At 44.4% G+C, this 24,684-nt stretch overlaps 2 protein-coding genes across 3 annotated transcripts; one reads left to right on the forward strand and one right to left on the reverse strand.

The window, feature by feature from the left end:
- Positions 1-664: 664 nt before the first annotated feature.
- On the forward strand, positions 665-12,527 carry LOC124009145 (vasculin-like protein 1). Its single transcript, XM_046320657.1, is given in 12 exon segments — positions 665-978; positions 2,984-4,178; positions 4,261-4,375; positions 6,181-6,310; positions 6,450-6,713; positions 6,716-6,786; positions 7,010-7,085; positions 7,221-7,570; positions 7,743-7,901; positions 8,124-8,248; positions 8,324-8,426; positions 12,167-12,527. Coding segments are annotated over 10 exon segments (1,485 nt in total). The 5' UTR covers positions 665-978; positions 2,984-4,178; positions 4,261-4,315; the 3' UTR covers positions 12,314-12,527.
- A 771-nt stretch (positions 12,528-13,298) lies between these two features.
- Positions 13,299-24,547, reverse strand: LOC124009146 (nuclear autoantigenic sperm protein-like). Of its 2 annotated transcripts, none has more exons than XM_046320659.1 (14): positions 24,419-24,547; positions 24,001-24,114; positions 23,882-23,890; positions 23,568-23,671; positions 23,123-23,368; positions 23,007-23,029; positions 22,820-22,911; positions 22,580-22,653; positions 22,266-22,454; positions 14,455-14,624; positions 14,236-14,301; positions 14,065-14,142; positions 13,876-13,988; positions 13,299-13,455 (listed from the first exon to the last, which is right to left on the reverse strand). In XM_046320659.1, the coding sequence occupies exons 2-14, from the start codon at positions 24,105-24,107 to the stop codon at positions 13,449-13,451; spliced, it is 1,278 nt and encodes a 425-aa protein (XP_046176615.1). In that variant the 5' UTR covers positions 24,108-24,114; positions 24,419-24,547; the 3' UTR covers positions 13,299-13,448. The 2 variants fall into 2 exon arrangements, with proteins under 2 accessions (XP_046176615.1, XP_046176614.1); XM_046320658.1 differs by having other exon boundaries at positions 23,810-23,890.
- Between the last annotated feature and the right edge of the window lie 137 nt (positions 24,548-24,684).

The raw sequence follows: 24,684 nt of genomic DNA on the forward strand, positions 1-24,684 counted from the left end.
AGAACCCGGATGTTTTTGGCTATTTGTTGCAAGGTCAATTTGACAGATAGACCAATATGATGGTGTCATAGAAGTTGGTGTAATGTTTCTACTTACCACACAATGATTCAATTGTATATTCAATGCAAATGAGATTTTAACAAATGTAACTAAAAGGGGAAGAGGTGAATGTGCATTTTACGAACTTCACGTTGTGCAGATCAATAATAAAATTAGCCATTGCATAGGCTTGTAAGGTCGATTACTCGATTCAATGTGTCTGACGAAAGTTTGATTTCCGCAACGATCGATTAGTGCGCCTTTCTGGAAAATAGTGTGTCGCATTCAATATCACAAATATGTAGCTAGCTAGTAGTACTTTGTTTTAGTACTAGTTAAACAGGGACGGCAGGTACTGGATCGAATCCCCAAGCTGACAAGGTAAAAATCTGTCGTTCTGCCCCTGACCAAGGCAGTTAACCCCCTGTTCCCCGGTTGGCCAACATTGTAAATAAGAATTGGTTTCTGACTTGCCTAGTTAAATAAAGGTGAAATAAAGACAATTTTGATCGCAAAATGTTTTAACTCATTTATTTCTAATCTGTTTCGACGTTTTTAGTATACAAAAAATCATACTCCTATTCAATTTGAAACAAAATGCTACGCGCCTGAGGTTGCAAAATTATAAGAACTTGAATGTACCCCAGATAAATCAACTCCGCGAGCGCACCACAAATCCAAACAAACACCCAATCGCCACTTTAATCTGGAGGCACATAGCAGGACGCAAGTATTGCAGTGCTAGCGGAATATTAATAGTCAAGATATATTTTTTAAATCATATTTCGTTAAGATATTGCTTGATATAAGTAGGTTTTGGCATCATCCTATAAAATCTAGCAAGCTAACGTTATTAGCTAGCTAGCGCCCGAATCCCCCGACCCGGTGTGGGCTAACGCGGTAGCCATTTTGAAGCCGTGTTGTGCCAACGAAGCGAAGGTCTGTTTACCTTTTATTTGCAGAAATTTGACAGCAATATTAGAAACAACTTCACGTTACTCTGTTGCAAAAATATATTGTATGTGTTTGAGACTGGGTCGTAGTTTTGCGAGTTACTGCATGTTAGCCAGTTGACTTGCTAGCTTTGGTGATAGTCGTGGCTAGCTAGCTTGCTCACAACTTGGTTACAACGAGTTTACAAGGAATATACTGTACATTGCATGGCCAAATGTATGTGGATACCTACTCGTTGAACATCTCATACCAAAATCATAGCCTATTAGCATTAATATGGAATTGGTTCCCCCTTTGCTGCAAAAGTAGCCTACACTCTTCTGGGAAGGCTTTCCACAAGAGCATTAGTGAGGTCCGGCACTGATGTTTGGTGATTAGGCCTGGCTCGTAGTCGGCGCTCCAATTCTTCCCAAACGTGGTCGATGGGGTTGAGGCCAGGGCTTTGTGGAGACCAGTCAAGTTCTTCCACACCGATCTCAACAAACCATTTCTCTATGGACCTCGCATTGTGCACAGGAGGAATTGTCCTGATAAAATACCTTCTCCAAACTGTTGCCACAAAGTTGGAAGCACAGAATCATCTAGAATATCAATGTATGCTGTAGCGTTAAGATTTCCCTTTACTGGAACTAAGCCCAAACCATGCGAAACTGCCCCGGACCATTATTCCTCCTCCACCAAACTTTACAGTTGTAAGTATGCATTTGGGTAGGTAGCGTTCTCCTGGCATCCGGATTCGGCCGTCGGACTGCCAGATGGTGAAGCGCGATTCATCACTCCAGAGAACACGTTTCCACTGCTCCAGTTCAATGGCGGCGAGCTTTGCACCACTCCAGATAACGCTTGGCATTGTGCATGGGGATCTTAGGCTTGTGTGCTGCTGCTCGGCAATGTAAACTCATTTCATGAAGCTCCCGACGAACAGTTATTTTTCTGACGTTGCTTCCAGAGGCAGTTTGGAACTCGCTAGTGAGTGTTACAACAGAGGACTGACGGTTTTTACGCACTACAGAGCTCTGCAGTCCCGTTCTGTGAGCTTGTGTGGCCTACCACTTTGCGGCTGAGCCGTTGTTGCCCCTAGACGTTTCCACTTCACCACGTTGAAAGTGACTGAGCTCTTCAGTAAGGCCATACTACTGCCAATGTTTGTCTATGGCGATTGCATGGCTGTGTGCTCAATTTTATACACCTGTCTGCAACAGTTGTGGCTGTAATAGCCGAATCCACTAATTTGAAGGGGTGTCCATACTTTTGTAGCTAGCCAGATAATTAGCTAGCAGTGATCAGAGTTTTTGCTTCCTGAATCTGCTCAAATTATTTCTTCACTTGCTAAGAATTTTGACAGTGCCTTAACTTGTTTGTAAAAGTGAATGTGTCCACAATAACTTAGTCAACTCAATACACAATGGAAGCCATTGGACAGCCTATCACAGTGCTATAAAGGATATTTTAATAAAAAATATATAATTGGACCTTTTAACTAGGCAAGTCATGTTTATTGATTTGTATTTAGGAAGCACTACAGCTTTATGATCATTAATGATGATGACATGCTGTGAGTGGGTTGCAGTTCTTAGTAGTTTAGAACACAATCACTCACTGCCCAATTTAGATCAGGGGCTGGGAGAGCGAGAAACATTTCAGGTCTAGAATATTTTTAGACTGGTATACATATTTGATAAAAGCTTGCAGTTTTATAAGAGAGTATAAAATGTCTTAAGAGCTCCGGTTTTTGATTATGTTTAGCTTCAAAACGTTTCTTTTTACCATTGCAATGTGTTTGCTGTCTTTTGAATGAGAAGCTATATTGTGGGTTCATCAAAGGTGTTCTGGGAGAACTATTCATCAAGTTTGACATACACTACTACATATTGTGCTGGAAACATGACTCGGGTATACACCTGCATAAACTTGTAAGCTAAGGATCTGTGCATTACAACCTTACCGGTGTGTCTGAGATTCAAAAGTATTTATGTTTTTGTGTTTGCAGGTCCGGTCTGCATAAGTGCAGATACTACTACATGTGAAAGCAACGCTACAAGAGGACGGAAAATACTAGGAGTAACTGCACAGCACCTGTCCTTCTGACACATGCTCCATATGTTCCTACACTTTCTTTGCTTTGAAGAAAGGAAGATATTTGCCTTTCAGAGGTTCCCTCTTTTATGGACAAGTTTATTTTTTGTCTTTCAACCAAGTGTCCCAGGTGTGTTGTGACACACAGAACACTGATTGTAAGCAATTGCTGTTATACTGTTTAAAAACCTTTGCACTCTCATCCTTCAACCACACAACTACAGCTAATTATACCAGCAAATATAATAGAACAGATGAAGAAAGCAACCAATCTAATCAGCCGTTGAGACACCATTGTCCTTAGCATGCATTGAAAAGCTGCATTATAATGCGTTGTTCTGCAGTATCAACATTTCACTGACCGGAATTGAAGATGTCAGAAATGTAACAGTGGATTTTACTGCCTTTACTGTCATGTGACTGTAATACTAGACACCCTTTTTTTTTCCTTCAACCCCAGACAGCCTTTTCACCAGTTTAATGAGGTGAGCTGTGGATTTCAGTGACCTCCATTGGAATAAAAAGAGGTCTCTGAATTTATTTATTTTCTGCATGTGTTTGGGTAGAGACTAAAATGACTAAGAGCTGGCACTCATAGTGGCAGGAGAAGAGCCAGAACCTCCTTCCAGCACACTTCTGATGTCATAGTGAAACTGTCCCGTTCACACTGACAGGGCTCGATGCCCCAGAGCTTCCAATCTCAGCAGACAACCTGCACCTGCCTCTCCCATTGGGCAATTCACTTGCCTGTCTACTGAGCCCGCCAATCAGAACCTTCTGTTTCACAAAACAGATCAAGCAGGTTCCATGTGTCTCTTCACCTGACAAAGAATCCTACCTGCTTCGGTAGAGTGATCAGGACGAATTTGGGGGTAACAACGTGCCTCTGGATCACCATTCCAGATAATCCCAGAATCCTGTGACCCGACTCCCAACTTTTCACCCTGGACGACGGGGTCTGCCTCTGGGGAAAGGGGCTGTTCTGTCCTGGAGGAGGAGGAGGGCTCGGCAGTGAGGTGCTGCTCTCCATCACACACTCTGAGTCAATCCCACAGAGGAGGCAGAGACCAAGAGGAAGAGGAGAGGACTTCAGAGCCAAAGACTCTGGGGTAATAATGACAAGTCTTATGTAACAATGTGTTTCTTTTGTCCCAAAATCCAATATTTCTCATTCATTTTACTCTGTGTCAGATCCTTGCCATGAGGTTTGATGCCTCGATCCACTGACAGGAGACACTGGACCTAAATGGCGCAGCATGACTTTGTTCCTGCCTGGCTTAACTTCTCCACGCCCCAGCCTGCCAAGGTGAGACCGTGTTTGTGTGGGTATTTATGTATGTTAGTGTGTGCGTACAAGCAGGGGCGGGCTTATTGGGGGCAGACTGACTGCAATCAGCACGGGAAAAATAGTCAGAGATACAGTTTGTATGAAGGGAAACAGACAGGAGAAAAACAAGGAAGTCATATTGAATGAATGTAGACTGTAATGGAGAGAGGATGAAGAAACTGACAGGGAGTAAAGGGGATTTTGCTTGTTTTATTATCATTCCTCATAGAGTTGCTATCTTCCAGTCTCTGTATGATTGATTTGTAATGTGTTTTTTTTTCTGTGGTAAGTGAAAGCAGTAGAATAAATGTTATTTTTTATTTAACCTTTATTTAACTAGAAAGGGAAGGTGAATGGACAGAGACAGAAGTGTAAAAAGCAGGAGAGCCTGTTGTGGTGTTGTCTTGCTCATGGGACTACTAGACATGGGATTGAGATTCAGCTAAATGAGAACCGTGTTTTTTTTACTTTCAGCAAGAGCTTGGAGTAATCTGGTCGTCAGAGTGTAGCCTATACCAGGTGATTTTTTTTTTTTTTCAGGTTGTACACCAGCCAAATTAGTTGTGGATACCGATCTCAACATTGGCAGTCCAGTAAGATCAAGTTGATAGTAGTGACTGATGGACAACAAAAAGTTATTACACAAACACCAAACCTAAGCTGCTTAATGTCCACACGACTGTATATTACATAGATACACTACATGACCAAAGGTATGTGGACACCTGCTCGTCAAACATCTCATTCCAAAATCATGGGCATTAATATGGAGTTGGTCCCCCCTTTGCTGCTATAACAGTCTCTACTCTTCTGGGGAAGGCCTTCCACTAGATGTTGGAAAATTGCTGCAGGGACTTTCTTCCATTCAGCCACGAGCATTAGTGAGGTCAGGCACTGATGTTGGGTGATTAGGCCTGGCTCGCAGTCGGCGTTCCAATTAATCTGAAAGGTGTTCGATGGGGTTGAGGTCAGTCCCATCGAGTTGTACAAGCTGCGCGCTTCAGCACTCGGTGGTCCCGTTCTGTAAGCTTGTGTGGCCCACCACTTCGCAGCTGAGCCGTTTTTGCTCCTAGACGTTGCCACTTCACAATTACAGCATTTACAGTTGACTAGGGCAGCTCTAGCGGGGCAGTATTTGATGAACTGACTTGTTGGAAAGGTGGCATCCTATGACGATGCCACTTTGAACGTCACTGAGCTCTTCAATAAGGCCATTCTACTGTCAATGTTTGGCTATGGAGATTGCATGGCGGTGTGTTCTATGTTATAAATCTGTCAGCAACTTGTGTGGCTGAAATGGCTGAATCCACTCATTTGAAAAGATGTCCACATACTTTGTATATATAGTGTATGTGTATTATGTATCTGTGTGACATTGTATTGCTAAATCAGATGAAAAATGTTGTTTGTTGTGAGAGAATTTGTTCCTGTTTCATAATTGTGTGTGTGGTGGTACTAGAAGACTAGGGGTATGATCTGGGAGCACGTGGTTTCACTTCACTGACCTTTTTTTTTTTGTGTTGACAATGATGACGTCGTACTCTATGGCTGCAGTCTTGCGAGCTCCGATGCAACTTTTTTGTGTTTCTTCTGGTGTTTCTTCTGGACTTTTTTTTTACCCCGTACATGGCTTACTTACTTTCTAGTGTTGTTATTTCTAGTGTGTTTTTGTTCTATTTATAATACTATTGATTACTGCATTGTTGGGAATGCGGTTACAAGAAAGGCATTACATTGTACTTGTGCACGTAACAAAAATATAAACGTTTTATTTTTGTATCCAGTCCCCTGCAGCCAGCCTAGAGAAGCATGGTGACCCCCATCACCACCGGAACAGCTGTGCTGCCGTGAGCCGCCGCCGACACAACTCCTCCGATGGCTTCTTTAACAACGGGCCCCTGCATGCCCCCGCAGGTAACCCTGACGATCAGAACCCCCTGTGCGCCCCCCCAAAAACGTGTTTGTGATATGTGGTTTGTTGACAGCCTGCTTGAAAGAACGGTGTTTGTTTCGTTACATAGTATTAAACTTACTGTCCTATGTGTGTCTGCAGGTGATGGGTGGCAGCAGCCCTCTCTCCTCCTGAGACATGACTCTGTGGACTCTGGGGTGGCGAAGGGGGGGCACGGTGGTCTAGCGGGGGGGTCCTGCTGGAAGGAGGCTCATCCCACCTGGCACGGGGCGCCACGGGCAGCACAGGACAGGCACCACCACCTGGGGCGCCAACCCAAGCGCCATGGGACGGGAGGAGGGGACAGGCAGGGGGGACACCGGCAGCGCAACGGCAACTTCCATCCCCGCAAGAGCGCCCCTGGGACCTCTACCAGGACAAGTTCCCCAATGATGAACACAGCAGGGAGGACAATCTGAAGTTTGTGGAAGAGGACTTTGTAAGTAATAATCTCATCCTCCATTCCTTGAAACCTCTTGACAACTTCTTGTCACATTTTACAGTCTTGAGGTACTGTGCCATTTGTCACATATTTGTCAATGGGCATAGTGACATTAAGACCTAACGGAAAATACCTGGATTGGTACAGCTAAACATAAAACATCATAGGAAATATACTGTATATACAAACTTGTGAAATAATGTCAATGTTTTCCTACCAGCCCTCCCTTAACCCTGAAACAACTGGAAAGCCTGGGAACCAGATGAGGCCAGTGGCTCCTCACGCTGGAGTATGGGGTAATCCCTCTAATAGATGAATTGATCTATTGACATTACAAAGTTGACACCAGTAACATCTTCACAAAGTTCAGCCCACTCCCTTTGTCTCCATGTCATTACACCCCTCCTAACCAGTTGCTCCCATCTCTCCAGAGAACCCGCCTAGTGGCAAGCAGATGGTGTCTAAGATGCTGGTGATCAAGAAGGTTTCCAAGGAGGACCCAGGATGCACTGTGTTCTCTACTGGCTTCGCCAGCTCCGGAGCCCCGCCCATCAATGGCAGCAAAGTCCTGCCAACCATCACTAGCTCTACCCACTCAGTCTACAAGAACCTGGTGCCTAAGTCTGCCATGGTGCCCACCAAGCCCCCTCAGTGGAAGCCGAGTGGGAGAGACTCCACCAAGCCTGGCCTCCACCTGTCAGGACGAGACTCTGTCTTCACCAGCCCTGTGTCTGCAGCCAAACCCGCCACCCAGCTACATAGCCACAACACCCCCAAAGAGGTGAGGGCAGCTCTCCAGGCCCCCTACACAGCCCAAAGGGGTTCATAGAGAGCGTATAGCAGGCCATACAAATCCAGTCCTGAGGAACAAAATAAAGGGAGAAAAGGTTTACGTAACTGTTAGAAACCACAAGCAAGGGCTCAACATTTTTCCTCCCTCTCTTTTCTATCAGCGTCCTTTCAGTACGACTCCTCCCATAGACATCGCCTCGTCGTCACGGCTGAAGCTGATGCGGCGCGGACCAGACCGGAAGAGTGACTTCCTGCGGACGCTGAAGGACGAGGTCACCGGTGACCTGACCTCCAGCAGCAGCCCTGGGACACCTGGAGAGGTACATAACACCCCTAGAAAATGTCCCAGTGGGACGCAAAGGCCCTCCAAAACAACATCCAAAATGTTACATTCAAACCAATTGAAGGTAAATTCAGTCTGACTGAACGAAAATAAACCAGAGGCATGTCAAATGTGGAGCGTCACATGGCTCACTACATATGTAAGCAGAAGTGACCTGTTTCATTTTGGAGTCTATTATTTGGTGTAAATGACTCCTCAGGGCGAGAGCAGCACCCCAGAGCCCAAAGCCTACAGCCAGGGAGTCTGCAATGAGAACGGCCTGTCTCACTCCCTCAGCGACTCAGACACGGATCACTTGTCTAGCTCACTGGAGGCAGAACACCGGTATGACTGACATACACACACACACACACACACACACCATCACTCTATTAAGCAGTGTTCACTGTTTCTTTGCAGGTTACTGAAGGCCATGGGCTGGCAGGAATACCCAGAAAACGATGACAGCTTCCTGCCCCTGACTCAGGAAGAGCTCAGAGAGTTCCAGACTAAAACTGAACATGTACGTCTGAGTTTGTGACACGATCTTACAATAATACCATTCATGTTATGAGCATCTTCGGTGACTGCTTTAAACCTCATAGGAAGTGACATGTTTAAATATAATGAAAATGGCTAGTGCTTAGGTAGCCTAGTGTATGTGCTGTTGCCAACTCTTCCATTGCTGTCATGCTGTACGGTAGAGTTGTCTCAAGCACATAGTGTGGGACCAGGCTTGTGTCTGGAGACCCATTTATACCTGGGTCTAATATGCGTCCTTTGTCCACATTCTGATTGTGCCCAAATCTTTTGACCGGTGTAGATTATTAAAAGTCTCCTCGTGATCTGACTGATCTGCATGGTCAAACCATTTAAATCATCATCATACTGGCCTCTAAAATCATTGACATTTAGTACAATGGACTTATGGCATCAATACTTGGAAAAATAAAATACTGGGAGTTTTTATACATCTATACAATACCAGTCAAAAGTTTGGACATTCAAGGGTTTTTCTTAATTTTTACTATTTTTCTACATTGTAGAATAACAGTGTGAAACTGAAATAACACATTGAATCATGTACGAACCAAAAATAAGTGTTTAAAAAAAATCTAAATATATTTTAGATTCTTCAAAGTAGCCATGCTTTGCCTTGATGACAGCCTTGCACAATCTTGGCATTCTCTCAACCAGCTTCATGAGGAATGCTTTTCCAACAGTCTTGAAGGAATTCCCACATATGCTGAGCACTTGTTGGCTGCTTTTCCTTCACTCTGCAGTCCGACTCATCCCAGACCATCTCAATTGGGTTGAGGTCGGGTGATTTTGGAGGCCAGGTCATCTGATGCAGCACTCCATCACTCTCCTTGGTCAAATAGCCCTTACACAGCCTGGAGGTGTGTTGGGTCATTGTCCTGTTGAAAAACAATGAGTCCCATTAAGTGCAAACCAGATGGGATGGTGTATCGCTATAGAATGCTGGTTAAGTGTGCCTTGAATTCTAAATAAATCACGACAGTGTCACCAGCAAAGCACCATCACACCACCTCCTCCATGCTTCACGGTGGGAACCACACATGAGATCATCCATTCACCTACTCTGCATCTCACAAAGACACGGCGGTTGGAACCAGAAATGTAAAATTTGGACTCATCAGACCAAAAGAGAGATTTCCAAAATGTCCATTGCTTGTGTTTCTTGGCCCAAGCAAGTCTCTTATTATTGGTGTCCTTTAGTAGTGGTTTCTTTGCAGCAATTCGACCATGAAGTCCTGATTCACGCAGTCTCCTCTGAACAATTGATGTTGAGATGTGTCTGTTACTTGAACTCTGAAGCATTTATTTGGGCTGCAATTTCTGAGGCTGGTAACTAATGAACTTCTCTACAGCAGAGGTAACTCTGGGTTTTCCATTCCTGTGGTGGTCCTCATGAGAGCCAGTTTCATCATAGCAATTGATGGTTTTTGCGAGAGCACTTGAAGAAATGTTCAAAGTTATTGAAATTTTCCTAATTGACTGACCATGTCTTAAAGTAATGGACTGTTGTTTCTCTTTGCTTATTTGAGCTGTTCTTGCCATAATATGGGCTTGTTCTTTTACCCATTTACATTACATTTAAGTCATTTAGCAGACGCTCTTATCCAGAGCGACTTACAAATTGGTGCGTTCACCTTATGACATCCAGTGGAGCAGCCACTTTACAATAGTGCATCTAAATCTTTTAAGGGGGGGGGTGAGAAGGATTACTTTATCCTATCCTAGGTATTCCTTAGAGGTGGGGTTTCAAGTGTCTCCGGAAGGTGGTGATTGACTCCGCTGTCCTGGCGTCGTGAGGGAGTTTGTTCCACCATTGGGGGGCCAGAGCAGCGAACAGTTTTGACTGGGCTGAGCGGGAACTGTTCTTCCTCAGTGGTAGGGAGGCGAGCAGGCCAGAGGTGGATGAACGCAGTGCCCTTGTTTGGGTGTAGGGCCTGATCAGAGCCTGGAGGTACTGAGGTGCCGTTCCCCTCACAGCTCCGTAGGCAAGCACCATGGTCTTGTAGCGGATGCGAGCTTCAACTGGAAACCAGTGGAGAGAGCGGAGGAGTGGGGTGACGTGAGAGAACTTGGGAAGGTTGAACACCAGACGGGCTGCGGCGTTCTGAATGAGTTGAAGGGGTTTAATGGCACAGGCAGGGAGCCCAGCCAACAGCGAGTTGTAGTAATCCAGACGGGAGATGACAAGTGCCTGGATTAGGACCTGCGCCGCTTCCTGTGTGAGGCAGGGTCGTACTCTGCGGATGTTGTAGAGCATGAACCTACAGGAACGGGCCACCGCCTTGATGTTAGTTGAGAACGACAGGGTGTTGTCCAGGATCACGCCACGGTTCTTAGCTCTCTGGGAGGAGGACACAATGGAGTTGTCAACCGTGATGGCGAGATCATGGAACGGGCAGTCCTTCCCCGGGAGGAAGGGCAGCTCCGTCTTGCCGAGGTTCAGCTTGAGGTGGTGATCCGTCATCCACACTGATATGTCTGCCAGACATGCAGAGATGCGATTCGCCACCTGGTCATCAGAAGGGGGAAAGGAGAAGATTAATTGTGTGTCATCTGCATAGCAATGATAGGAGAGACCATGTGAGGTTATGACAGAGCCAAGTGACTTGGTGTATAGCGAGAATAGGAGAGGGCCTAGAACAGAGCCCTGGGGGACACCAGTGGTGAGAGCGTGTGGTGAGGAGACAGATTCTCACCATGCCACCTGGTAGGAGCGACCTGTCAGGTAGGACGCAATCCAAGCGTGGGCCGCGCCGGAGATGCCCAACTCAGAGAGGGTGGAGAGGAGGATCTGATGGTTCACAGTATCGAAGGCAGCCGATAGGTCTAGAAGGATGAGAGCAGAGGAGAGAGAGTTAGCTTTAGCAGTGTGGAGCGCCTCCGTGATACAGAGAAGCGCAGTCTCAGTTGAATGACTAGTCTTGAAACCTGACTGATTTGGATCAAGGTCATTCTGAGAGAGATAGCGGGAGAGCTGGCCAAGGACGGCACGTTCAAGAGTTTTGGAGAGAAAAGAAAGAAGGGATACTGGTCTGTAGTTGTTGACATCGGAGGGATCGAGTGTAGGTTTTTTCAGAAGGGGCTATCTTCTGTATACCACCCCTACCTTGTCACAACACAACTGATTGGTCAAATGCATTAAGGAAAGACATTCCACATTCACTTTTAAGAAGGCACACTTGTTAATTGGAATGCAATTTTAGGTGACTACCTCATGAAGCTGGTTGAAAGAATGCCAAGAGTGTGCAAGGCTGTCATCAAGGCAAAGGGTGGCTACTTTGAAGAACCTCAAATCCAAAATATATTTTGAGGGACCAGGCTTGGTCTGATACTTTTGGTTACTACAGGATTCCATGTGTCATTTCATAGTTTGGATGTTTTCACTATTATTCTACGTGGGGAAAATAGTACAAATGGTGTCCAAACTTTTGACTGGTACTGGTACTCTTTTTATAGCTTTACAATCAATACTTGTTTTAAATTACATACATTCATATTTTGAAAGAATCTGTAAAATAATTTGTGTACAGGGAGTAACCTGCAAATCTGGTCACAATGTGGACACAGACGGATATGAGACACACAATACTACAATGTGTAGATGCAACGGCTAGTGTGGGCACCATCAGAATGTGGATAAGATCAGGACAAAGGACGCATGTTAACACCAGGTATAAATAAGGCTTAGGTTTGTGTTTTCACTTAGGTTCTTGTTCTTCCTAGCTGAAGAGGAATGGGATCATCCCCCTCCACTTCACCCACTGGAGGTGTGTTGCAGAGGCCCACTCAGAAAAGGACGAGGGCTCAGAGTCTGAAACCAGCAGCCAGACCTCAGACGATGATGATGTCAACTTGACGAAGTGGCTTTAAACACACACCCCTCTTCTTCAGAACACCTGTTTGACTTTCTTGCACAAGGGGAAATTCCAGTGGAAGTTCCTGCTCAGCCATGCAGATGTATTTTTCCTGCGTTGCACCTCTTCCCTCACTTTGTGGAACTGAGTGTTCGTCAAGAAAAGGGCAATGCACATCTGATTTAAGAGACTAACAATATTAAAATGGTATCCTGACGTTTCAATAGGAATCAGGCCTTGGTGTTCTGATTGTCTATGAATGAGTTGGATTGCGATCATGGTTAATCAATGACATGTGGATTCAGTCACCAGACAACTGTCTAGTGTTAACCGTGCTGGATGGTCTAGCAGTTAGGGCTGGATTCAATTTGTATCCCAAGTTCTGTTATACCTTGAGTTAAAGGCGACGTTCACGGTGAATGCTGCATGTCAGCTCAATCGGAGAGAACCTTCATTTTAACAGATCTACTGCTATACGGGTTGAATCCAGCTGCTTAACAGTACACAAACCTGACAGTCAATAGTTCCCAGTTTCTCACCTCTCCTATAAATCAAATGAAAAAATGAACAAACCATGCAGACTTGTTACCACTAAGCCAGAGACTTAAGCCTAGATTCAATCAGTGCGGTTGAAATTTAAAGGCAATATCCCTCCGTTCAGAGCCTGCACTCACAGTAAACCCTGCATGTTGGCTCAACCGGAATTTACCTTAATTTCAACCACACTGTACTTCAGCGATAGGGATTGAAATGAGCCATTAGTGGTTTAGCATTGTGCATCAGACACTAGTGTGACCTTCTGCTCCTTTGCCAAAGTGTCTCACCAACCCAGTCATCAGTGAATTCAGCTGGGATGGCCACAGCCAGGATATCTATTCTATAAGCATACATGTTTAGAGTACTCCACTGATCAATGCGAGGAGGAACTGGGACAGTAGTTTGTTTTTCCAAGAGGTGAGTCTTCTTGAAGTCTCTTTACACAAATCAAAGCTGACAAATTGTTCAAGTAGGTTGTCTTTAATGATCTGGTAAAAAACCTTACAAATATGAAAAAAATCAGAGGCACACAATAGGAAGATGACACATTTTCAACTTGATCTGCAGTAGGACGATGTGATGACAATCAGGAATTGGCATAAGTCACCAGGGCTTCACTGGCTGCAGGGGGAAACATGAGAATAATCACAATGAATGCATCACTGAAGTCACAAAAAGCCACACATGCTATTGAATGTGAAACGAGCAGAGGGTGATCTACTTCATAAATTTTAAAAAAGAAGAAGTTTAGTAGAACATGTAGGTATTCCATGACAACCTTACAGGTTGTCTTGGGCTCCCGAGTGGCGCAGCGGTCTCAGTGCTAGAGGCATCACTACAGACCCTGGTTCGCTTCCAGGCTGTATCACAACTGGCTGTGATTTTGAGTCCCATAGGACGGTGCACAATTGGCCCAGCACGGTTAGGGTTTGGCCAGGGTAGGCCATCATTGTAAATCAGACTGTTCTAAACTGACTTGCCTAGTTAAAGGATAAATAAATAGTCACTACTTGCAGTGGAAAACACATACTCCATACATACCGTTCAACCTCCATTTTGACTTTGACACCGTTGTCTCTGTTGCTGTTAACTTGAGTCTCCTGTTTAACCTTTTTAGAGTCGTTCTCCTTTACTGGACTGTCTCCTGGTTTCCTCTGTTAAACAATACAAAAATGTGTTTGTGGATACTGGGGGGGTGGATCTGGACACAAATAGTTTCACTTCACTGACCTTTTTTCTGACCAGGTGCGAGATGTCAGAGGCAGGAGACTTTGAGGGGGCGTTTCCGTATGTGGATCTGACTTGAATCTGAGTGAGGGGAGGACACAGACATATCCCTTAGAATACGTTGTTTAAAGGACAACAAATAAAGCTGACTAAAATCATGAGGCGCAGGCTTACTATAGATGCAGACGCCCCACCGTTTTGAGAATTTCCACTCGGAGTTGGAAACGCTGAACCACCTGCCTGAAAAATAAACCAAAAACAACGAAGTGGAATCAAACTTCAAGCTCGACGTATTGCATAAATTCAAACCTTAATTAAGAGAGCCTAAAAAAGTAAGTGGGCTAGGACTTGGTCAATCACTGGTTAGAGCCACCATCTCAATCCCCTTCTCACCAGTGTCTCCTGCACCACAGCCTCTGCTGCAACAGCGGCAGCCATTTTCTGTCCCACGGTGGCGTCCTCAACCTTCTCCTGGATCTCTGGCAGTAGAGCCTTCAGCTCCTCCATCTCCTTTCTCTCCTCAGGGGCCACCTCTGGCCCCCCTGCCTTCTCCAGCACCTTGGCTGGGAGACAAAGATACAAGGGTGTTACAAGGGTGTTACAAGGTAGAAGAGTAACATTTTCCAAGAATAAAACCAGCAGCCGCCAACCGACCGTCTTTTGCGGTTGGAGGTAGGTGCACTTGATTCAGAAGTGTTCCCATTTTGAACCATTGCATTTGTCGAGGAGAGCGGTGGCGAAATCAACTGTCTGCTGCCCTGGCCAATCGAATAGCTCAAATTACCATTCCTACTGCTTCCATAACCGTACAGCAAAGTTTGAAACTAGCCTATGTGAGATTTCATAACTTTTGAAACCATGACCAGAGAGAGACAGAATACCGCAAAGAGCTGATCTTTCAAATTAATAACACGCTTCACCTTACTTCCACTCACGCTGTAGCTGCAATGAATGAGTAGCCAACTACCGATAAGCCTGCATCATGTCCATTTTAATATCCAGGAATATTTAACTTTCTCTGGTCATAGGAACACGAATTTGTGCATGAGGCAGAAATAATGTGGTGCCACTCAAGCGTCGCCATCAGGTGGAAGACTATCCCCTCTGGTCAGTCTCACCGGAGGAAAGGAGAGAACAGGGACCAGGAGAGGTGGACCCTCCGCTGTTCTCTCCCTCCGTAGACTGACCATCAGATATCAATTTATGCTCAGCTGTGCCTCGCAAGTTATACAACTGATCTATTTTGTTATCGAAGCTAGAGTTGTGAAATTTATGATCTGAGAAGAACATTGGCAGGCCGGGCATATAGCTAATATGCTGTGATAATGTATTAGGCCTACTGCACACATCTCATTCCTACCGAACTGGTTTTATTAGATTAATGTTGCATAGACTTTTTAAAATCCTATTTATACATACACATATAGACACACTACCACCGTTCAAAAGTTTGGGATCACTTAGAAAACGGCGAAGAGGCGACTCCGGGATGCTGGCCTTCTAGGCAGAGTTGCAAAGAAAAATACATCGCAGGCCAATAAAAAGAAAATATTAAGATGGGCAAAAGAAGACAGACACTGGACAGAAGAACTCTGCTTAGAAGGCCAGCATCCCAGAGTCACCTCTTCACTGTTGACGTTGAGACTGGTGTTTTGCAGTAACTATTTAATGAAGCTGCCAGTTAAGGACTTGTGAGGTGTCGGCTTCTCCCAAAAAAGGTCCAGTTACCAGGACCACAAATATAAATTCCATCTAGACACCATTGCCCTAGAGCACACAAAAAAACAACACATTCCCTGGCCTAAACATCCGTGCCACAGGTACAGTTTAAGTCAGAAGTTTACATACACTTAGGTTGGCGTCATTAAAACACATTTTGCAACCATTCACAAATTTCATGTTAACAAACTATAGTTTTGGCAAGTCGGTTATGACATCTACTTTGTGCATGACAAGTCATTTTTCAACAATTGTTTACAGGCAGTTTATTTCACTTATAACTCGCTGTATCACAATTCAAGTGGGTCAGAAGTTTACAAAGTTGACTGTGCCTTTAAATAACAGCTTGGAAAATTCCAGACAATTATGTCATGGCTTTAGAAGCTTCTGATAGGCTAATTGACCATTTGAGTCAATTGGAGGTGTACCTGTGGATGTATTTCAAGGCCTACCTTCAAACTCAGTGCCTCTTTGCTTGACATCATGGGAAAAAAAATCTAAAGAAATCAAACAAGACCTCAGAAAACAAAATTGTAGACCTCCACAAGTCTGGTTCATCCTTGGGAGCAATTTCCAAACGCCTGAAGGTACCACGTTCATCTGTACAAACATTAGTACGCAAGTTTAAACACCATGGGACCACACAGCCGTCATACAGGCTCCGGAAGGAGACGCGTTCGTTCTCCTAGAGATTAACATACTTTGGTGCGAAAAGTAGAAATTAATCCCAGAACAACAGCAAAGGACCTTGAAGATGCTGGAGGAAACAGGGACAAAAGTATCTATATCCACAGTAAAACGAGTCCTATATTGACAAGCTGAAAGGCCGCTCGGCAAGGAAGAAGCCACTGCTCCAAAAACCGCCAAAAAAAAGCCAGACTACGGTTTGAAACTGCACGAGGACAAAGATTGTACTTTTTGGAGAAATGTCCTCTGATCTGATGAAACAAAAATATAACATTTTGGCCATTATGACCATCGTTATGGTTGGAGGAAAAATGGGGAGGCTTGCAAGCCGAAGAACACCATCCCAACCGTGAAGCACAGGGTGTTAGCATCGTCCTTCTGTAGCTCAGTTGGTAGAACATGGCGCTTGTAACGCCAGGGTAGTGGGTTCGATTCCCGGGACCACCCATACGTAGAATGTATGCACACATGACTAAGTCGCTTTGAATAAAAGCGTCTGCGAAATGGCATATTTCATTTTCATTTCATGTTGTGGCAGTGCTTTGCTGCAGGAGGGACTGGCGCACTTCACAAAATAGATGGCAGCATGAGGGGGGGAAATTATGTGGATATATTGAAGCAACATCCTCAAGACATCAGTCGGGAAGTTAAAGCTTGGTCGCAAATGGGTTTCCAAAAGGACAATGAACTAGACACTGGGGCCTCCCCTCCCACTCCTCATATTCTGGTTAGAACCAGTTTGCACTGTTCTGTGAAGGGAGTAGTACACAGCTTTGTATGAGATCTTGGCAATTTCTCACATGGAATAACATTCATTTCTCAGCACAAGAATAGACTGACAAGTTACAGAAGAAAGTTATTTGTTTCTGGACTTTTTGAACCCACAAATGCTGATGCTCCAGATACTCAACTAGTCTAAAGAAGGCCAGTGTTATTGCTTCTTTAATTAGCACAACAGTTTTCAGCTGTGCTAACATAATTGCAAAAGGCTTTTCTAATGATCAATTAGCCTTTTAAAATGATAAACTTGGATGAGCTAACACAACGTGCCATTGGAACACAGGAGTGATGGTTGCTGATAATGGGCCTCTGTACGCCTATGTAGATATTACATTAAAAATCTTTCCAACTACAATAGTAATTTACAACACTAACCATGTCTACACTGTATTTCTGATCAATGTGATGTTATTTTAAATTAACAAAAAAGTGTTTCTTTCAAAAGCAAGGAAACTTCTAAATGACTAAACTTTTGAACGATAGTGTGCACGCGACACACACCAAAAAAATAAACGTCCCATTTTCAGGACCCTGTCTTTCAAAGAAAATTCTTAACTCCAAATAACTTCACAGATCTTCATTGTAAAGGGTTTAAACACTTTCCCATGTTTGTTCATTGAACCATAAACAATTAATGAACATGCACCTGTGGAACGGTCGTTAAGACACTAACCGCTTACAGATGGTAGGCAATTAAGGTCACAGTTATGAAAACTTAGGACACTAAAGATGCCTTTCTACGGACTCAAAAACACCAAAAGAAAGATGCCCAGGGTTCCTGCTTGAGGTTGACTGATGATTTTTCAACACCGATAAAGATTGGAGGACCAAAAAAAGACTATACAGAGTAATCGGCCGAGATTATAGATTTTATATATATACACTGCTCAAAAAATAAAGGGAACACTAAAATAACACATCCTCGATCTGAATGAATGAAATATTCATATTAAATACTTTTCTTTCCATAGTTGAATGTGCTGACAACAAAATCACAAATTAATCAATGGAAATCAAATGTATCAACCCATGGAGGTCTGGATTTGAAGTCACAAAATTAAAGTGGAAAACTACACTACAGGCTGATCCAACTTTGATGCAATGTCCTTAAAACAAGTCAAAATGAGGCTCAGTAGTGTGTGTGGCCTCCACGTGCCTGTATGACCTCCCTACAACGCCTGGGCATGCTCCTGATGAGGTGGCGAATGGTCTCCTGAGGGATCTCCTCCCAGACCTGGACTAAAGCATCCGCCAACTCCTGGACAGTCTGTGGTGCAACGTGGCGTTGGTGGATGGAATGAGACATGATGTCCCAGATGTGCTCAATTGGATTCAGGTCTGGGGAACGGGCAGGCCAGTCCATAGCATCAATGCCTTCCTCTTGCAGGAACTGCTGACACACTCCAGCCACATGAGGTCTAGCATTGTCTTGCATTAGGAGGAACCCAGGGCCAACCGCACCAGCATATGGTCTCACAAGGGGTCTGAGGATCTCATCTCGGTACCTAATGGCAGTCAGGCTAACTCTGGCGAGCACATGGAGGGCGGCTGTGCGGCCCCCCAAAGAAATACCACCCCACACCATGACTGCCAAACAGGTCATGCTGGAGGATGTTGCAGGCAGCAGAACGTTCTCCACAGCATCTCCAGACTCTGTCACATGTTCTCAGTGTGAACCTGCTTTCATCTGTGAAGAGCAAATTTGCCAATCTTGGTGTTCTCTGGCAAATGCCAAACGTCCTGCACAGCGTTGGGCTCTAAGCACAACCCCCACCTGTGGACGTCGGGCCCTCATACCACCTTCATGGAGTCTGTTTCTGACCTTTTGAGCAGACACATGCACATTTGTGGCCTACTGGAGGTCATTTTGCAGGGCTCTGGCAGTGCTCCTCCTTACACAAAGGCAGAGGTAGCGGTCCTGCTGCTGGGTTGTTGCCCTCCTACAGCCTCCTCCACGTCTCCTGGTAGCGCCTCCATGCTCTGGACACTACGCTGACAGACACAGCAAACCTTCTTGCCACAGCTCGCATTGATCTGCCATCCTTGATGAGCTTCACTACCTGAGCCACTTGTGTGGGTTGTAGACTCAGTCTCATGCTACCACTAGAGTGAAAGCACCCCCACCATTCAAAAGTGACCAAAACATCAGCCAGGAAGCATAGGAACTGAGAAGTGGTCCCCACCTCCAGAACCACTCCTTTATTGGGAGTGTCTTACTAATTGCCTATAATTTCCACCTGTTGTCTATTCCATTTGCACAACAGCATGTGAAATGTATTGTCAATCAGTGTTGCTGCCTAAGTGGACAGTTTGATTTCACAGAAGTGTGATTGACATTGTGTTGTTTAAGTGTTCCCTTTATTTTTTTGTGCAGTGTATATATGACAATTACAACAATACTGAATGAACACTTATTTTAACTTGATATAATACATCAATAAAATCCATTTAGTCTCAAATAAATGAAACATGTTCAATTTGGTTTAAATAATGCAAAAACAAAGTGTTAGCTTTTTTACATGGCACTTTAACTTCTAACGTTTAAGTTCCTTGCTCAGAACATATTGGTTGTTCCTTTTAACATGAGTCTTCCATATCTCCAGGTAAGACATTTTAGGTCGTAGTTATTATAGGACTATTTCTCTCCATACCATTTGTATTTCATATACCTTTGACTATTGGATGTTCTAATAGGTACTTTAGTATTGCCAGCCTAATCTCGGGAGTTGATAGGCTTGAAGTCATAAACAGTGCAATGCTTGAAGCATTGCGAAGAGCTGCAGACAAACGCAGTAAAGTGCTGTTTGAATGAATGCTTATGAGCCTGCTGCTGCCTACCACTGCTAAGTCAGACTGCTCTATCAAATCATAGACTTAATTATAATAACACAGATACGAGCCTTAGGTAATTCATATGGTAAAATCCGGAAACTATCATTTCGAAAACAAAGTGTTTATTCTTTCAGTGAAATACAGAACCGTTACGTATTTCATCTAACAGGTGACATTCATAAGTCCAAATAATGCTGTTACATTGCACAACCTTCAATGTTATATCATAATTATGTAAAACCCTGGCAAATGAATTACGGTCTGTTAGGAAGAAATGGTCTTCACACAGTTTGCAACGAGCCAGGCGGCTCAAACTGCTGCATATACCCTGACTCTGCTTGCACAGAACGCAAGAGAAGTGACAAGTTCCCTAGTTAAGAAATTCATGTCAGCAGGCAATATTAACTAAATATGCAGGTTTAAAAATATATAATTGTGTATTGATTATAAGAAAGGCATTGATGTTTATGTACGCATTGGTGCAACGACAGTGCTTTTTTCACAAATGTGCTTGTTAAATCACCCATTTGGCAAAGTAGGCTGTGATTCAATGATAAATTAACAGAAACCACATCAATTATATGCAACGCAGGACAAGCTAGATAAACTAGTAATAGACCATGTGTAGTTAACTAGTGATTATGTCAAGTTTTTATAAGATAAGTCTAAATGCTAGCTAGCACCTTACCTTGGCTCCTTGCTGCACTCGCATAACAAGTAGTCAGCCTGCCACGCAGTCTCCTCACAGAGTGCAATGTAATCAGCCATAATCGGTGTTCAAAAATGCCCATTACCGATTGTTATGAAAACTTGGAAATCTGCCCTAATTAAATCAGCCACTGATTAATCGGTCGACCTCTAGTTCCTGCTCTTCTGCGTGAACGTGTCTTAGGCATGCTGCAAGGAGGCATGAGGACTGCAGATGAGGCAAGGCAATAAATTGCAACGTCCGTACTGTGAGACGCCTAAGACAGCGCTACAGGGAAACAGGACAGACAGATGATCGTCCTCGCAGTGGCAGACCACGTGTAACAACACCTGCACAGGTTCAGTATATCCGAACATCACACCTGCGGGACAGATACAAGATGGCAACAACTGCCGAGTTACACCAGGAACGCACAATTGCTCCATCAGTGCTCAGACCGTCCGCAATAAGCGGAGAGAGGCTAGACTGAAGGCTTGTAGGCCTGTTGTAAAGGCAGGTCCTCACCAGACATCACCGGCAACAATGTCGCCTATGGTCACATACCCACCGTTGCTGGGCCAGAGGACCAGACAGGACTGGCAAAAGTGCTCTTCACTGATGAGTCCCGGTTTTGTCTCACCAGGGGTGATAGTCGGATTCGCATTTATCGTCAAAGGAATGAGCGTTACACCGAGGTCTGTACTCTGGAGCAGGATCGATTTGGAGGTGGAGGGTCCGTCATGGTCTAGGGCGGTGCGTCAAAGCATCATCGGACTGAGCTTGTTGTCATTGCGGGCAATCTCAACGCTGTGTGTTACAGGGAAGACATCCTCCTCCCTCATGTGGTACCCTTCCTACAGGCTCATCCTGACATGACCCTCCAGCATGACAATGCCATACTGCTCGTTCTGTGAGTGATTTCCTGCAAGACAGGAATGTTAGTGTTCTGCCATAGCCAGCGAAGAGCCCAGATCTCAATCCCATTGAGCGCGTCTGGGACCTGTTGGATCGGAGCGTGAGGGCTAGGGCCATTCCCACCAGAAATGTCTGGAAACTTGCAGGTGCCTTGGTGGAAGTGTGAGGTAACATCTCACAGCAAGAACTGGCAAATCTGATGCAGTCCATGAGGAAGAGATGCACTGCATTACTTAATGCAGCTGGTGGCCACACCAGATATTGACTGTTGTTTTTTATTTTGACCCCCCTTTTGTTCAGGGACACATTATTCAATTTCTGCTAGTCACATGTCTGTGGAACTTGTTCAGTTTGTCTCAGTTGTTCAATCTTATGTACATACAAATATTTGCATATGTTAAGTTTGCTGAAAATAAATGCAGTTGACAGTGAGGACGTTCCTTTTTTGGCTTAGATAGATATAGTAGATCTCTGCTTGCTTTTTGACTGCGAAAGTAATCTCTACTCAGAAAAGGTTGGTTACCACTGATCTAAACAATTCATTTTGAAATGAGTATCTCACTGATCACATTCACCTCCTCACCTAGTCTGCTCTTGATAACCCTAGCAGAGTGGTTGAAGTGTTCGATGGCCTGGCTGTACTGGCAGTCAGAGCAGAGGGTGAGGCCCAGCTGGTAGTGAGTCTCGGCCAGCAGACGGCTGTCTGAGGCCAGGTGCTTCAGCTGTAGGGACAGGCACTCCTGGAAGTCATCCACCGCCTGGCTGTAATTGCCTGGGGAGGAAATCAAACAGATAGTTAGGAACACACCTCACAGAAGCACAATGTATGAGCCAACCCCATATCAATCCTTACAAAAATGGGCCAACCCAAAGTACCAGCGGTGGTTGAGAAAGTACCTGATTCAGCCGCTACTTCTCCCAGATTCAGATGGGCCTGGGCTGCCAGGAGCTGGTCCTCCTTACCCTCTTTCCTTCAATAGAACACAAACAAACTCAGGCTCTCAAACTGTTAAGTCTGTCTCATATGCATCAATCCAACGGCTCAAATTGATTTGTTGGAAGACTTGAGCACGTACACAACAACTGGAGGATAGCAGGTTAAAACAGGGACGAGTGGGTATTTATTTCCTACCGTACCTTTTGTAGATTACCTTCGCCACCTCCAGCATCTCCCAGGCTAATTGCAGGTTGCCCACTTCCTCATCATCACTGTCTTCCGGTATGTCCTCCTGAGGTTAAACGGTAATCGAATGTTAACTTACTGACTTTACAACAGCTAAACCATTGGCAGGAACAAATAGGTCAGTAGTAGATGAAGTATCACCTTTTCTTCCCCATCCTCACCATCTGAAACATTGACAGAAGTGTGTGTGAGTGCATAACATTTATTTTCTTGCATCAAAGATATTGTGTAAACATTATGACAGGTTTGCCTCAAACCTCCATCCTCCTCTTCTGGGTTGTCTGATAACTCTTTAGTCTCAGCTTTGTCACCCTTCTCTCCAATAACTTTCTCCTCGCAGTTCGTGGTGTCAGAACAGTTAACATGGCCGTTCACAGTCTGTTCCTCCTCGCCCCCTCCAGTCTCCTCCACTGTGTTCTTATCTGAATCTGCATTCTCGCTGTTCTTCTCTTCTTCTGCCATGGCATCATAGACCTGAACTCTGAGGTCATCCCTGGTCTTCTCTGATAATAACAAAAAGGTATATTGAGAAGCGTGTAATATATATATATTTTTAAACAGGTAGATGTGACTACCACATTATACAGCATTATCAGAGAGCTCAACAACCACTAGGCCAAATGGTATACTTTTTTTCAACATTACCGCTGTACCATTAGGAAAGCATCAACTACATGTGGCTTAACAATGCAAAATGCTTACCATCAACATTGTCTGTGCTTTCAATGTTGGGGTCTTTGGGCTTCTCCTCTTCCTCTTCTTCTGGAACCCCTGTCAGAGCGTTCCCCAAGACGCCATTCTCCATCCTGCGACACAATGACAACATTACATTTAAGTCTTAGTTACAACTGTAACAGCAGTGGTTCTGAGACCAAAATACTGTTTACGACCAGCATTCAGTGGGGTACATCACTAAAATACTGTGAAGGACAGTGAACACCTACCTAGCAAGCTCTAAGAGAGCTTTACCACATAGGAAGAAAGCCTCCCCACACTCATCTGCTGTGTCACCATACCTTTTAGCTCTAGGAGAAAAAAAAAGGTTAAATTATTTATTAATAAATTAATAAGTAATCGCGAATATTTTTAAATACCAATTCTTTCAGTGTGTCACTTGACTTCCACCCCTACTCACAACATCCCGCAGGCTTCTTGAAGGTAGTTGACCGCTGATACCACGTCCCCCATGACAAGATGTCTCTTCCCTGTGCCAATGACTTTGTTTGCCTCCTCCATAACCATTTTGCAACTAGAAGAAAACATTGATAACCAAGTCATTTTTGTTGTCTATTAAATGTCGGCACTTAACAAAGTGGCTATCTAGCTACATTGGAAACAATATTCAACGGTCTTGAAAAAGACCCGTAGCGAGCTAACAATCATGCATTCGTTTACGAACGCAATAACCAACGTTAAAGCGGTGAAATTCGGTGGTTGCAACTCCACTTCTAGCTTCTCATCTCAGTAAGGTTAGCGCGTTTTCGCAAACCCTGTTCAGTGATACTTTCCTGGCCATGAGCATTAAACACATCTTATGGTAAACATGTACATACCGTGGATGCGAGTAGCTATAAAAGTCTATCAGAAGAAACAAGGAAAAACAAGCACAGCTATCTCGGTCTAATTGTTCCAAAAATGGCGCCAAATTTGCCAATCATTTCCTGTCAACTTCTTCTTGGAGAAGACGCGGGAGAAAAATTAAAGTTGCAGTGACACATTTTTATATCCGTCGAATACTGGGGGGGACTCGGTCGAACTGGAAGGGAGGTCCGGAGTGAAAACGTTTGGTAACCCCTGGTTTAATTTACATGGGAGAAAG

This window comes from Oncorhynchus gorbuscha, linkage group LG22, assembly GCF_021184085.1.
Source record: "Oncorhynchus gorbuscha isolate QuinsamMale2020 ecotype Even-year linkage group LG22, OgorEven_v1.0, whole genome shotgun sequence".
Taxonomy (NCBI): Eukaryota; Metazoa; Chordata; class Actinopteri; order Salmoniformes; family Salmonidae; genus Oncorhynchus; species Oncorhynchus gorbuscha.